Source organism: Podarcis erhardii (assembly GCF_964252035.2).
Source record: "Podarcis erhardii genome assembly, chromosome: 6".
Lineage (NCBI taxonomy): Eukaryota > Metazoa > Chordata > Lepidosauria > Squamata > Lacertidae > Podarcis > Podarcis erhardii.
Genome location: NC_138510.1, coordinates 66676564 through 66692149, shown reverse-complemented (window position 1 = coordinate 66692149; position 15586 = coordinate 66676564). Strand labels below are relative to the sequence as shown.

The following is a 15586-nucleotide window of genomic DNA, read 5'->3' as shown; positions in this document are numbered from 1 at the left end:
TCTATTGCAAGTACATAGTTCTTTGTAGAAAAATGCTTTTTTCGAGCCGGCCATGCAACAAGTGGGGAGCTGGAAACAGGAGAAGTACTGCTATATTTGAGCTATGAAACTTCAAAGAAATTGCTGAAAACTTCCTTTTAGAAATCACATCCCCACCCCCCGCTGTCTGTGACTGCAAACATGGGGAGGTTGACAGGCACTTGGAAGAGCATCAGTCACACTGGTTGGACTTTGGGTTATTTGGTAGGTGGTGTGATGGGTGGAGCTGGCACAATGAAATCATTCAACAGTATCACCCATTTGGAACGAACACCCTGAACTGCTGTCCCACGAACAATCCAGCATCATGTGTCCAGGAACCAGGAACCAGGAACCATGGGAAGGATTTGACCATTGTTATACCGGTCATGGATGATCAGGAGCCAGGTGCATTACCAGGGACTGTAACCCCTGCTGCCCAGAGTAATCAAAACAGTGCCACTCAAGAAAAAGGTCTCAAATTCAGTGCTATAACTCAGTGTGGCAATTCTTTGGCCCTGACCATAGTTTCTGCCGAAAGGCTTTTCCAAAAACTCGATAATTCCAAATTCCCTCAATTGCTTCTGTCAAAAAAATGTGCATGGCATGCAGCATTTATTCTACACTCCCGGCATTTCCCTTTTACTTGTCTTACCCACGCATCTGCACGGCTCTAGGTGCGTGCCGTACTCTCTGGAAAGCCATGAAGGAGCTCGGTGACAGGCAGACAAGCAACATTCTGCTGCAGGAGGTAGCTGGGGGCCTTATTAATGGAAAACATCTGGTGCGCAGGGATAGTCGGGAGCAAGCTGGATTTTATATATTAGCTCGGTGCAAATTGCCAGCTCAGTGCAACAAATAGAGTCAATCAGATACGTTGTCCCGAGGAATTTCTGGCACATGGATAGGTAATGGATATTTAATGTTTAGTAGCTATGGAGCATGAAACGAAATATTACGACTCTATGGAGGCACCATTTTGTGTTCTCGCTCTCTCCCCCTCCCATCACACCTACACACACACACACTAAAATGAAAATACACAGCTTTATCTTACATGGAAAGTGGAGCCATCCACATAATAATAATATTAATAATAACACAATAGAGCTTTTTGTGTTTATAGTCTTCTTGCCCTGACATCAAACCTATATCCTCTAACTCAGGAAGCTCAGGACCAAAGGCCAAACGTCACCAAGACTCCTTCTTTCTTTCTTTAGAGCATTTGTACCCCTTTCTTTGGCCATAAAAGCTCCTAAAATGGCTTACATCTCACGAAAATAAGATGCCCCTGCCAGTCTGATGGAACGGCTGCTCCCAGGTCTTCTCCATCCAGAGGCTTGTTGAGGCTGCTCCGCTGAGGCGCAAGGCGGCTTCTTTTCTCAGCTGAAAAGCTTAATGAGGCCCTCTCTGGCTCATGTGAACCGGAGCAGCTGTGGGCTGCTTTTCCTCAGCTGAGGCGTGGCTTTCCCACATGTCAACTGTTAGCTGGGCGGCTGAAGCGTCTCAGCAAAGCCCCACTTTGCCTCCGGCTTGTGAGGAAATCCTCTCCGGAGCCCGTAGAAGATGTTCCCTTCGAGCTCCAGGGAGGGTCTCTTCATGGGGGGCTTTGCTGAGGCTAGTCAGATCCCCACACTTCCAGGCCCCAGTCAAGAGGTGCTGGAATGCAGTTCAAGAGAGTTCTGGCTGGAAAAAAGCCCTGGATACACTCTTGGTTGCAGTACAGCTGCTGCTTATTACGCTCAGTTGGTAGAGCGTGAGATTCTTAATCACAGGGTCATGGGTTCAATCCCCACATTGAGCAAAAGATTCTTGCATTGCAGGGGGTTGGGCTAGATGACCCTTGAGGTTCCTTCCAATTCTACATTCCTGAGTTTGTGAATGTCCAGCTCTACCAGTGGAGCCAACACAATGCTCCCACCAGTGTGCCTTACAGTCACCTCACCCCTCCCATTAGCATTGCAGGGATGCTAATGCTACCAGCTGCGTCCCACAGGCTGAGCCACTCCTAGAACCAGAAACCCTCAGTCCAAAGCCCAGAGATGGAGCCCACAGGAAGGCTTTCTTGTGGAGAGGAAAACTGGATCTCACAATTTGCGTGAGAAAGTGTTGAATTTTTGGGATATGATTAAAAAGACACTTAGGTTGGATTTTCCCTTCACATTATGTCCAAAACCAGCAGATGAATAAAAGTGAAGTTAGAATTGCTCTTCAAACAACACAAAACTCCTGGCAAGGTGATAAATCTGGATTTTTAGCAATAATGATGAATGTGTTTATTTCCAAAGGTGTTTTGCATCTAGTATGTTTTTGTAATATTTTGTATTCCCAAAGTTGATGAAAATATGACTTAAATGTGACTTTTCCAATACGCAAGATAAACAAGGTTATAGCCACCACACATTTTAAAAGAAGCTGTTCTTTATCTTTCTGCCATCCATACCATGGTTTTTGCAATATGTATATTGTGGCTATACTCCTATATACCTGTAACCCTTTTGAACCCAGCAGGACTTGCTTCTGAGTCAGTATGCATAGGATTCACTGCCACTAAATGAGTAAGTTTCAGAGAGCTGATCAACGGAGGAAGGGGCTTGAATTAGTTGGCCGCTTTATTACTTGGAATCATACATAAAATCAATTACCTGGGGTTTTGTTTTTTTAAAAACTGCTCTTCTAACAGAACATATCTGCTCATTCAGGGGAATCACTAATTTCTCACACCCTTCCAAGAGCAATTCAGCTTTTCAGTGGGGATTGGGTGTTGCGGATGAGAAGCATTCACTTTGGGAATGATGGCCTAAACCTAGTAATAAAGAACCTCTTTTACAGTAATCTAGCTCCCTTTACTAAGTATCTAGGAGTAATGATTACCGGTATTCTTTTCAGGGCTTTATGAAAGTAGTAAACCATGGTTACATCTTTACATGCTTTTGACCCTTTCTTACATCGCAAGACAGCCTTGAAAGATATTTGGAGGACAAAGACATTAAAATTTGATTATCATTTCTTCTGACAATACTGTGTTACTTGAACATATAAAAAAGGCAATTGGGACAGTCAATTTTTCATTGTTTGGTGACCTTGCAATTTTTTAATGACCTCACTGGGCACAAGGTACATGGAATAGATTCTCTGTCAAAAGTAATATAATCCTTTTGTAACAGGAGATGGTAGTGAAATCGTTTGTCCCTTGGATAATTGTATCCCTGTAATCAGGAAGCGCCTGGATAGCATTTGTCAAGGCAATTTTCTTTTGAAGAGATAAACAGAATTCTAAGCAACAAGGCAACAACTTGCTCTGAGCAGGTCAAATTGTCAGATTTCATTAAAACATCCAGTTTTCTTTATGTGCTATACCTGGGTGTATCTATGTGCTTCCATCCATGACTATGAAATGCAGAAATCTGTTCTGTTACACTTTGGCTTTAACCACACACTTGAGAAACAAAAAAATGTATTGCAAGTAAACCTATTTTTCTTTGAGTAAACGTTAAAAATATATTGCAAGTTTTAGTATTAGGCATTCAGGGCAAAATACTATTTTGTTTTGTGCAAGAAGTTTTAGATAGCTGTGCCACCTGCCTTTTTAGGACAAAGAAGCAAAACATGAAACATTGTATGTGCACACATACACCATCTGTTAAAGGGAATAGTCATGCACATGAAAGCTTGTGTGTGCAGATTCCCAGTGGGACTGAGAATTGTGAATGCTTTATATGAAATACCTGTGGGTGGATTTTTGCATCCTGGGGTTATACATGCCATTCCAATCATACCATTAGAATCATATACCCAGCACATGGCAGATGTCACTGTCAGTTTTGACATTGCTGACCACATTTTGGGAGACATGAAAGAACTAAATGTAATAATGCAATATACTGAATGAAACTCTCATGAAACATGCAGCCTTCATACAATCAAGCTCATTGCAGAAGAGTGTCTGTATTATTATACTCTGTTTAAACCACGCATGTTCATTAGGACACTGCGGTGGATAATACAAAGTGCTAGACAGGAGCTATATATTATGGGTGTGTACATGCCCTAAGATTTGCCTTTTAACTGCATTTTTTAACATTCTGGTTTGTTTCTGAGTTGCTCAGTGCACTCTCCACTTTGCTCTGTTCTCCAGCTTCTGAGGTCTTCAACATAAAACAGTGTTGTGTTCTGCATTCACTTGGAGTCTAAAAATGGCCATAACATTTTCTCCTTTGGGCCCAAGTGGATGAAATAGGATTCCTTCCATGGTGTATTAATCCCACCAAATTCTAGGATAATAGGTCTAGGGGATTTTGTAGGGGGATTTACCTCCATAATCCATTTTAGGGTAATACCATATTAATAGGGCCAACAAAAATTCCAAAATCCATATTAATTTCATATTTTTGAGGGGGGGGGGAGTTTTGTCTTCCTTCTAACCTTAACATACGGTAATTAAGAGACAGCCAAATGGAACTCAGGAAAACCTCTCTCTGCTGTATTATTATTATTATTATTATTATTATTATTATTATTATGTAGGTCTCACACTTCCATTTTCTCTGCTTGAACCCATTATTTATATACACTGCACTATTCCAGGAAAATAAATACTGGTTTATAAATGGGGCAGGAGGGAAAAACAGGTTGTCTAGAGTCTCTTAATCTGTAATAGAAGCAAGCATGAAATAAGCAGACCGATAATGAGCCAATTGAAATTCTGGGCTTTTAAAGATAATCCTAAACAATTTACATCCTTCTGCATGCTAATAACACAATCACTTATGTTTAGTAGTACAAGACAATTCACTATCACACAGCAGCTTAATAGCAAATGAGAACGTTCCAATGTCAGTTGGAAGGATAGCATTATTAGATTTCATTGCCTTGTTCTTATAATGCCCCATCAAGTCATTGCTTAAGACAGGGATTTGTTTGATCTATTTAGGAAGCATCTGATTCATGGTCACAACCCTATTAAAATGCAGAAACAATGAAATTTATTCCCTGTCCTCATCACTGTAGCAGCCCTGAGCTGTTGGAAAGGCTAATAATGCTTTATTTTAAAAATTGCTTTTAAAATGTCACCTTGAAATTTAAGGTCAAAAGTGAAGCACAAAAATATATGCTAGCAAGTGGGAAAATAAGGGTACCAGTGACTGCTATGCTATCTCCAGGATCAGAGGTAACATTTTCTGAATATCTGTTGCTGGGGAACAATGGAAAACAATTCTGTCCACCTGTCCTGCTTGTTGGCTTCTCAGGGGCACTGTGGAAATGAAAGGTGTGTAAAAAAATGCTGAATGAATGAATTTTGCTTGGGAATTCAGGGGAACAGGATGCTGAAGTAGATAAGTCCTTGATCAGACCCAGCAGGGTGCTTCTTATGGCAAAGATATATGCACTGTATTATTTAGGGCCCATCAAATCAAGAAGCAATTTTTATTCTTAGGGAAAATGGCATTGCCAAATGTTACGTTCACATGATTGTCAAGAATGAATTGTAACAAGTAGATTTAATTACCACAAATATGGAGCTAATGGTAAATATTACATTTAATTGCTTTCCTCATGTTTATAGAAGTGAAGAGAATACTCATCTAATCAATGTGTTCAAAAGAATGTAGTCAAATCCATCTGTTAGAATCTCTCTGTCCTCAATATCAAAATTAAACTAGTAATAACAAGTAATAAATATTTGCATCCATAATAACTAAAATGGATGCATTGCTTAAATATTTTACTGTGATTGACAAAAGGTTGGGTAATCCTATTTAGATTTATTGACATACTGTGCAAGCAAACTCCAGATCCACCAGGCTGGAGGGGGTTATGTAATATAGCACAATGGCTCTTCTGGTATAAAAGGTAAAGGTAAAGGACCCCCAGATGGTTAAGTCCACTGAAAGAAAACCATGGGATGCAGCACTTATCTTGCTTCAGGCCAAGAGAGTGGGCGTTTGTCGACAGACAGCTTTCAAGGTCATGTGGCGAGCATGACTACATCACTTCTGGTACAACAGAACACCGTGACAGAAGCTAGAGTGCACGGAAACGCCGTTTACCTTCCCGCCGCAGCAGTACCTATTCATCTACTTGCACTGGTGTGCTTTTGATCTGCTGGGTTGGCAGAAGCTGGGACACAACAATGGGAGATCACCCCGTTACGTGGATTCAAACCGCCGACCTTCCAATCGGCAAACCCAAGAGGCCCAGTGGTTTAGACCACAACACTCCCCATGTCCCCCTCCTGATATAGTACCCCCACCAGAATACATATCCCCACCCAAAGAAGACCACGTGCCCACTTACAGGCAGCACTCATCTGCCTGGTGTAACAACCCCCACCCAAAAGGGGTGTGATGGGTTATGCCAGGACAATGAGATTTGACAAACCAGGAATTTTAGTTCTCTCTGGTGGTATACAAAGAAAGAACAGAAAATATTACAGGACTCCCTTGGCTAAGAGGACATTAGCGAAAGCTGTTGCCTGGCAACCACCACCCAGGGAAGATTTACCCCCTCAAATTAAGTGAGATCTAGCTGCTTAGCCTCATGCTCTGGCTTCAGAGAACATAAGTCAGAATGTTGCCTGGTAGGCAGAGGCTGACAGGCAATACTAGGGAAGGGCAGGAAATGAAAGTTGAAAAATTCTGACACCACAGCGGTACCATGTTATTTCTGTTCTTGATGCCAGAGTTGAATGTGATTTATATTGTGGAAATCTTTTGCAAATTGCTTTGAGAGCCTCTCAGGGCCATCTAATATGATAGAAGTTTTCAAAACAAAACAAAACAAATAAACATTTAATGCAATATGTATGTTTTGGGAAATTTATGTTGAATGTACTGTACAAACACCAGAAATTAAAAATAAGCAGAAGATATGAAGAATGTGTAAAAACTGACACGAACAAACAGAATATTATATATCACTCAAGTCTTCACTTAGTGACCATGTATATTGACTGGCAATGAATGTAGTTCCTCAGATAAATTTACATCTTCCAAATTCACTTGGGAACTATGCATACTGACAAACCGCTGTATGAAATATCCAGTTTATACTGTCAATTTGAGCTCATTTTCCATGCCTTCATGTAAATGCACACCATATCTATACGTAGTCTCCATTCAACACACATCAGTCTCAACACCAGTGCTTTTTTTCTGGCAGTACGCAACAGTATGAAGTACTACCACCATTGGGGGGGGGAGGGGGGCTCTCGGACCCTGTCAACACACCATGTCGCTTTCCCCAAGCCTGGGAAGCGTTTGGCCTGCTTAGGGAAGGAGGTGCAATGCTCTGACACGATACTGAAGCCTTGCTGCCAAAGCTAGGCAGGGGAAGTCTCTTCACCTGGGAGGCAGTGCCCCAGTAGGTAGGTGGGCAGGCGAGGGATCATTAAGCAGCTCACCACCCAGCCTTGGCTTCAGGCCACACCCCTTCCTCATGTGCTGGGCCCTCTCCCTGCTTCCTGGTGAGTATAGGCACTTTTTTCTAGAAAAAAAACCACTGCTCAACATATACCCTCAAATTCCTTTAAAGTGGATGGTTTTTAAAAGGAACTCTACACTGTTAGGCAACATTAGGTACAATGAAGTGCAGGAGAAAACAGAACAGATTACTCTTTACTGCTGAAATGGGATTATATATGCATAAGAGCTGTTCTATGCAGAATGATGGAGCTCTTAGTATGGTCAAATACTAGATCATTAAAAAAGTGCTCAATTCTTTTTTTTTTACTAGTAACATGATGTAGAATGTCAGTGCAGCCATCAATATTACAATAAATACTTGCAGTTACTATAACAGTGTTGTCCACTGCACAAGAAAACACCATAAAGAAGCAGAAACAACCCAGGAGTCAGCTTATCAAACCAACACATCTAGAGATTCCAACAATAAAACTTATATGAAGGGATATCATAGATATGGCAAATGAAATAATATAGAATAAAAAACAATTTAATCATATTTTTAAAGCTTTTATAAACAACTTATTTTAAATATATTTCTGTGGAAATTAATGTTTTGAAATGAAGAATAATAATTTAAAAGTTCTAGAATTATACTGTTTCTGTTCATGTATCTGGTTTTGCTGCTGCAAAATTGGTGCATGCAAACCAGAAAGACAGAATGCTCCAGAACTATCATGCCTTTTTTTAAAAAAATGTATATTTTCAGGCTCTACCTATATTAGTGCTTCAGACTATAGTATAAATTATTGCTGGTCTTCAGTAGGTACTTGTTCAGCAGCAAGGCAATCAGTCTCATACTTTTTCTTCAGACCTTTTAGGTATATTCGCAAACTGTCTGGATCCAGTCGAGAGTTACGGGCAGTTTGAACTAACATATTTGCTAAGTGATATATAGCCTTCTTCTTTAATGTCTCAGGAGTACTTCTTTGTTGCTTCTGTTATTTAAAAGCACATGAACAAATTAAAACCAGACTTTTAGCATTTTATTTACTATTGATTAGTTACTTAGTTGCCTAATGCCAACAATCTACTGGGGACTAACAACAGATTTTAAACTTACAAAAGTTTCAGCTATAAACAATTAACATTATACATTTAATTAACATAAATGTTTCAAAAGCACATCAACCGCCAAAAAGAAAAGCAAAACTCAGAATGTCACTATTGAATAAGCCATGACAACCAACTCAACATATAGGGAATAAGATAGATGCCAAAAGTGTTGGTGCCCAACAATCCTTGCTGGGGAAAACTTTGCACAGATGGGGGACTACAACCAAATTGTTCAAGTCAGGAGATGCATTCTGATAGGTCTTGTGATCCCAAGCTGCATAATACTGTAAATTAAAACCAACACTTTGAATTGGGCTTGCAAATGTATTGGAAGCCAATGTTGAGGCTGCACTATCAGTGGTGAAGTTGGACCAACTGCACCAGCAAGGGGGCCTAGACTTGGAACTTTCATTTATTAAAAACATGAACAAAAAATAATTGGCCTCCAAGTAAGAAAGTTAAAATGTGAAACATGCAGACAGATGAGCCAATTTGAGCTGATAATTTGAGTTATACGTGGTGGTTTTTGTTTTAATTTTTTTTAAATCATTGTTTTTTCCTATGGTATGCTGCATTAACTGCCACTATGTTGCCTGTATATACAATGCAAAATAAATAAACTACAGAATTTACTTCCAAGCAAAATTGTTTAAAATCAGCACCTAACAAAAAGAGCTAACACCAGAGAATGTTTTGAGATAATACTACATACCAACATTTGTCTAGAAATCAGAGTTATGATCTCCTTGGCATCCTGTATTATTGATGGTGGAAGAGAAGAAACCTCTGCAGCTTTAAGTCCTAAATATAAAACATATGAAGCTGTTTTTAATTGTCAGAGGTAGAGAATGTTACATTTAATCAAAAAGTCTATCAGGACCAATGATGATGTAATGCTCCTGGTCTTTTAACCAAAGCTAAAAAATTAGGAGCAGAGCAGGCCACAAGATGACACGTAACCTCCACCTATCCTCCCCTCCAAAATCCCATCTCCTTTCCCACGTGAGCTTAAACCATGGATTAGTGTTACATCTTGCATCAATGCTAACAAGAATTTTCTTCTTAAACAAGATTTGAAGCAGCTTTGCAGATCCTAATAAAGAGGGTTTTTATCAGTTATCATAGTTAGCGTTTAACTACAGTTGGGAGTTGTACAAATATAATGCTAAGCCATGGAAATGTAGGGTAGAATTCACTTCAAACATGAGATGAGGGAGCACATGCTCACATGACTTAACTACAGCCAAGAGGTCAGCAGCATTACATCTGCAGTAGCTTCTAAATTTTTTTAAAAAATAAAAAACCTTCTAAAGTCAATCTTGAAAATGCTTCTTATTAGTATCTGACTAGGTAATTTGCTTAGCAGAAAGTTAACTCAGAATCAGAATAGCTGTGCATGTTCAACTGTCATGTTGAATCAACTGTCATATTGATTATCAAAAGGCTCAACAAGGTTTCTTCAATTTATATAATATTCCCCCATAACAGACTAAATAATTATTAAATAATGAGAATGAGAAGAGGAACACCAATGCTGCCATTTCTTTCTTCACGATATTATATCGAATAGTACTGAAAATACAGTGGAGTAATACAAGAGACTGAAAAGAAGTGGAACATTTTGCAGAGTGGAGAGGCTAATGACAGCAGCAGTAATAACAAGTAGGTAATAAAAATCTTAGTAAGCTTCTGAGTGAAATAGATGCACAAACCATATAGTTCTAAATACAGAAAGTAGTGGCTGAATGAATCCCTCTGCACATGCAGACAACATCTTTCATGTGTTTAATGGAACAGGTATCTAGGTACTCTTGTTTTATCTCTTCATATTAATGTTCTATATGTTTATTTCTGTAAATTATAATAATCCATATAGCATATTACCATAGTTTTTTTCCTCCGTGTGTCCTTTAGAAAGAATATAAGTATAAGCAATTTTCTCCCTACTTCCATAACTACTTCTCACGTGTTGCACTTCAAAGTAATTGTTTTCCACATTGGGATATAAGGCATCAATTTGACATAATTCCAAAAAATGAGTGGCAAAGAGTGTAAATGCCTAAAGTATGAAACAAGAAATTAAATAGACTATAAATTATTGGAAAAGAGAAATCTTAATGACTATTACTATATTTTATAATAGTTAGGGAAATTTCATGCACTTATTGATTAAAATATTAATAATACCTTCAAATTAAGAAGATATTCACAGACTGCGTAACATATGCCGATGCCTTCTTCAGCACTGGTACCTCTGCCAAGCTCATCAATTATGATAAGTGATCTGTCATTAGCATTTTGTATGATATATGCTATCTAGAGAGAAAGACATCAAATTTCATTACTAGCAGTAGCATGTGAGGATAAAATCTGTTAATAAGAATTCTCATTTCCTGCCCAAAACAAGAGTCAGGAAATTTACTTTAGGAATGTTTTACCAGCTGCCACATAAAAACAGAACATCCATCAACACAAACAGCTCAGTCTAAGAGTTCTGAATGCACATTCAATGCACACAGAAGGCTACACATCCCTTTTCAAAGTTCTTTGCTGGTAGCAGCTCCATTAGGGATGCTGTCAGTCAGCAAAAAGAGATGCTAATAACAACTGAATGCCTCTGATTGATTACTTGTACATAAGTGTGGGCTGAGCAGGACCGATATCTGAGCCCCCACTGCTACCACCTTTGTTGCCTTCCAAAGGGCCCCCAAACCAGAGGCGGGAGCCTCCAGCTCTTTGATAGAGGCCACAGATAGGTTTGGGGGCTTATGGGAGACAGGAAGGAAGGAAGCAGCAGCAATATTTTCATCTAATTGTTATTTCAGTGTGAGAGATAAAGTAACACAAGTCAATGTAAAAGGCAATATATGGTTTGGTACAATATTCAGCATAGAAGCTGAACCACTACAGAAAGAGATCCACTTTCTGAATGGGCGTTCCCTCTCTCCTCTTCCAGTCCCCTCAGAAATGGCAGGGGATGTGGTTCAATTGCTCACAGCTGGAGTGGGGAACTGGAAAATGGAATATCCCCTTGTATGAGTAGAAGTCCCTTTGATTCTCCTCCAGGATTCTGATGGATCCTAGCCATTATTATTTTGCAACAAGAATGCACAGTCTGCGGAATTTAAATGGTAGCTTACAAGGTGGCATGTGTATGTTGGTGGAGGTGTTTGCATGGGAAAGGGACTGGTGTGCTGAAGAAGAAAATGAAAACATTGGGTATGTGCAGCCTATTAGTCTAATCTTTGCCCTGTAAGGAGAAAAACAGAAGCAGCGGTCCTTGAATATTTATATGTAAGCAAAATGTACAAACCTGTGGGCCAATTAAATATTAATCAAGGCCACTGATAAAAGAAACACTAAGCTCATCTGAATACCTCTTTCATCTCCTTCATGAATGTTGATGAATTTGTTTCTATATCATCATCCATACCTATTCTAGTAAATATTTGCTCAGCAATCCTAAATGAAGAATATTCTGCTGGGACAAAAGATCCTGCAAATTAAAGAGAAGGACAAATTAATGTGAAGAGAAGTTGGCAGTAATGTTGCAGTTTAATGTTAGCCATGTGAAATTCTTAAAATAGTAGGAAATTATAAGGTTCTCTCTTCTAAATAATAACTTTGTAAGGCTCTGTTGACAGGTGACTCCTGTCTTCAGCCTTCTCTGGTCAGAAATTGTCTTGTGTGGTGATGACAGTATGGGCCTCACCCTTATCAATAGATACTCAGACAAACAGGGAGAAGGGGTGCAGTCATATAATGGGAGGGAATGAAAGATAAATAAAAGAGAAGAAATAAGTATTCTGGGCTGGGGAAAGGAAGAGAAGTCAGGCAGAGACTGTGAGCGATGGAACAGATTTGTAGAGGGGTGGGGATGGCGAGACTGTATCAGAATTGATTAAACAAGATAACTAAACAATGTTATTTGAAACTTAAGTTCCTGATTATGAGAAATTGCTGAAACCTCCTGTAAGGATAGTAACCTCACCAGGTCTCCTCTAAAACTAAGACAGACTTGGGACTCTGAAGGAATCAAGGCTGTTAAAAGTTGCTGAACTTAAAGGGAAAGGAAAGTGTAACACATTGGTTTACTAAAATCACTGGATAAGAGAAACAATGAAAGTTCAAATAACTGCTTACCAATTTGTGCCATAATCTGAGAAAGGGCTATCTGTTTTAGGTAAGTTGACTTTCCACTCATATTTGGTCCGGTAATTATGATAAAATTACTTCCCTCTGTGATGTAAGTATTGTTGGCAACAGGTTTCTCAAAAGATATTTTTTCAAGAACAGGGTGCCATCCTTCCTTTATTGCTAATGTGTCAGTAAACTCAGGACGTACTAAGAAAAAATAGATAATATTTAAATGTTTTGCTGTTAATAACAAGTATATCGCAATCCTACTTTGGTTAAGTCTTGTTCTTGTTACATGTTAGTTTATGAGAAATCTAGTAATCAATAAATTCCAAACGAAATAGGCAAATAAATTGAGTAAAACTGTAATCCCCATGTCTTAACAATATAATTCTACATACATGTACTCAGAAGTCCCAGTAATTTAAATGGGGCTTACTGGTAGGTAATTGGGTAAGACTGCAGTCCAAGGAGGCAGCTGTCAGCAAAGTGTCACCAATGGGTAAACAAACATGGTTGGTGGCCACTGTGGATAGGAGCCAACCTTAGCTCCCATTCAAAAGTGGTGGCACCACCCACCTAGCACTGAAACAGCCCAGTGCCTGACAGAGTTGTGAGTGGTGGTGCAGCACCTAACCTAGCTGTCTATTGTGCTGGGTCTGAGCCTAAGAATAGTTCCACTGATAGGAATAATATAAAGAAGTAACTTTTTGAAAACTTGAACTTTAATGCAACAAAGTTCAGGGGAGTGTTTCGTTAAATAATATTTGATTTTTGCTATATTTTGCTTGTCCTGTATACGAGTACTCACTATTTGCTTCTATTTAAAAGACGCATACAAAACAATTGAAGGACATGTGAAGCAACTTATTAAAGTCTTATGAAAAAGCAACAAAAACTAAGTGAAGCTTCAGTTTGATAGCCAATCATATTTTCAAAGATGCTCGACAGAATAAAAAAGAATATTACACCCAGATCTTAACTTCTGAGTCAAAGAATCTGTCTAAACAAACTATATTACATATGGTTTGGTGATGCCATGATGCTATAGTAGTGGGAAGTATTTGCATGTTGATGTGGGCAATCTTTGAATCTGCCAATTACATTATGTCAGCACTATTATTTGACTAATTCGCAGTTTGGGGACAGGGGAGGTAAACCGCAAGTTTTAGTAAAAGCTTTTCTAAATAACAAAGCTACTCACCATAGTCAGAAAGCGTACAGGCGTGGGCAAATGACTGCAACATATCCAGCATAGACACTGCATCAGAGAGTTTGTACAGGCAATGAATGTGTTCATAAATTTCACTCAGTAATTTACACACTATCCTGAAAGCACATAGTAGCACAGTTTATTTTATTCCTCAAAGCAATAGACAAAATATTTAATAAAAATGTTGAGCTTTTAGTCTAAAATAGCAACTGTATTCCAATACAACTAAGAATAAATCAAATACAACTAAATGTATAATTGTCTACTTATATGGAAGTGGACAACTGCCAAGCAAGTTCAGCAGTCACAGTTTTCTTCAAAAGAGTGAACATCTCAAAAATACAGGGTTCATTTTTAAAAAAATGAAAGGGAAATTCAGGAGCTTCAAATTTCTCCATAATGCTTGGGGGTTAATCAAAACCACAATAACAGAAGGTCATCTAGAATGTATATTGCAGATCAGGACAAGTTTCACCAAGGCCAAGAGGATGCCAGTGTGTTTAATGACCCAAATAAAGAAAGCTATTAGAAGCTAGAAGGCTTCTTTCAATAAGTGTAAGTCTTGCCCAAATAAGGAGAACAAAAAGGAACACCAAGTCTGGTGAAGTAAGTGGAAGCAGACAATAAGGGATGCAAAAAAATAAAATAAAAAAATCAAGGAAATCACTGAAGACGTTAAGACCGACAGTAAAATATTATTTTATTAGACGCAATGAACTGTCCAGGGAGATGGTTAGCCCTTTGTATGACCGGAGTGTCAAAAGAGGAAAACATGGAAGACAGTAAGGAATTGCACAACTTGCTTTAAGAAAGTTGCAAGCTTGAATCTAAGACCTGAAACTGGATGAAAATTCCAAGTTTGAGTGAAAATTCCTAGTTTAAAATCACTACCCATAAAAAGAGATTTAAAAGCTCATATCCAAATGTTAATTGGGCACAGTATCAAATAAAAATGTTTGAAGTATTCTTACAAGTATGTCATGTGATAAATTTCTCTCAAAGACTCTTGGCATCTTTCATTCATTTTCATTAAGTCTTGTGAAGTAAAGCTATACACATTTTTCATTTTAGTAATCTGTAGGGAAATTTCAAAAAGAGATGCTAGATAAGCATAAATAACTACTCCCAGAAAACAAAGCAAGAGCAATTTGAAAAACATGAGAGTAAACTGCCTTCATTATTTTTAAAAAAAGAGAAATGCAATAGTAATAAAGCAGAAACATAAATTGAAAATAATTAGTGTGCAATTATTTTATCACTGGATAATGTACACCACCCCATAAATGTTTATTAAAATAGCAAGTGCTTTTGTATGTGTTTAAATTGTGGTAGCACAAGCTAACCCACTGTAAGATTAAACATTTCTAGGCTTTAAAATGAAGAAATTTGTGTTCAGATTATAAACACCCTCTTTGGTCATAAGCATTTACATGACAGACTACTGAAGAGAAAATGAATGCAGCATACAGAGAAGAATCTTCACCAAATGTTGTTGGGGTTGGAATTCTGTGCCACCACAGATTTCTGTAAATATAGCTTCTTGTCCAAAGATATATTTCTTTATTGACTTGTGTAGGGGATGCAGGATGGAAAAAAGATGGGGGGGGGGGAGCAAGTGGCATCATTCCAGCAAGGAAGGGCCACTGGCAGGGATGGGCTTCTATACCCACAGATTTTTAGGGATGCAATAGAGATCTCT

The 15586-nt window shown here is 38.6% G+C and overlaps 1 protein-coding gene across 4 annotated transcripts in view; it reads right to left on the bottom strand.

The window, feature by feature from the left end:
• Nucleotides 1-6822: 6822 nt before the first annotated feature.
• MSH4 (mutS homolog 4) overlaps nt 6823-15586 on the bottom strand; it is a 32500-nt gene continuing 23736 nt past the window's right edge. For 3 of the 4 annotated variants that reach the window (XM_081866768.1, XM_081866770.1, XM_081866769.1), the window contains 8 exons: nt 14859-14962; nt 13879-14003; nt 12681-12881; nt 11915-12033; nt 10725-10853; nt 10422-10596; nt 9250-9338; nt 6823-8419 (listed from right to left, as the gene is read on the bottom strand). In XM_081866768.1, coding sequence (XP_081722894.1) covers nt 8228-8419; nt 9250-9338; nt 10422-10596; nt 10725-10853; nt 11915-12033; nt 12681-12881; nt 13879-14003; nt 14859-14962 — 1134 coding nt within the window. In that variant the 3' untranslated portion in view covers nt 6823-8227. The remainder of the gene's footprint in view (nt 8420-9249; nt 9339-10421; nt 10597-10724; nt 10854-11914; nt 12034-12680; nt 12882-13878; nt 14004-14858; nt 14963-15586) is intronic. The other variant, XM_081866771.1, reaches the window with a different exon arrangement.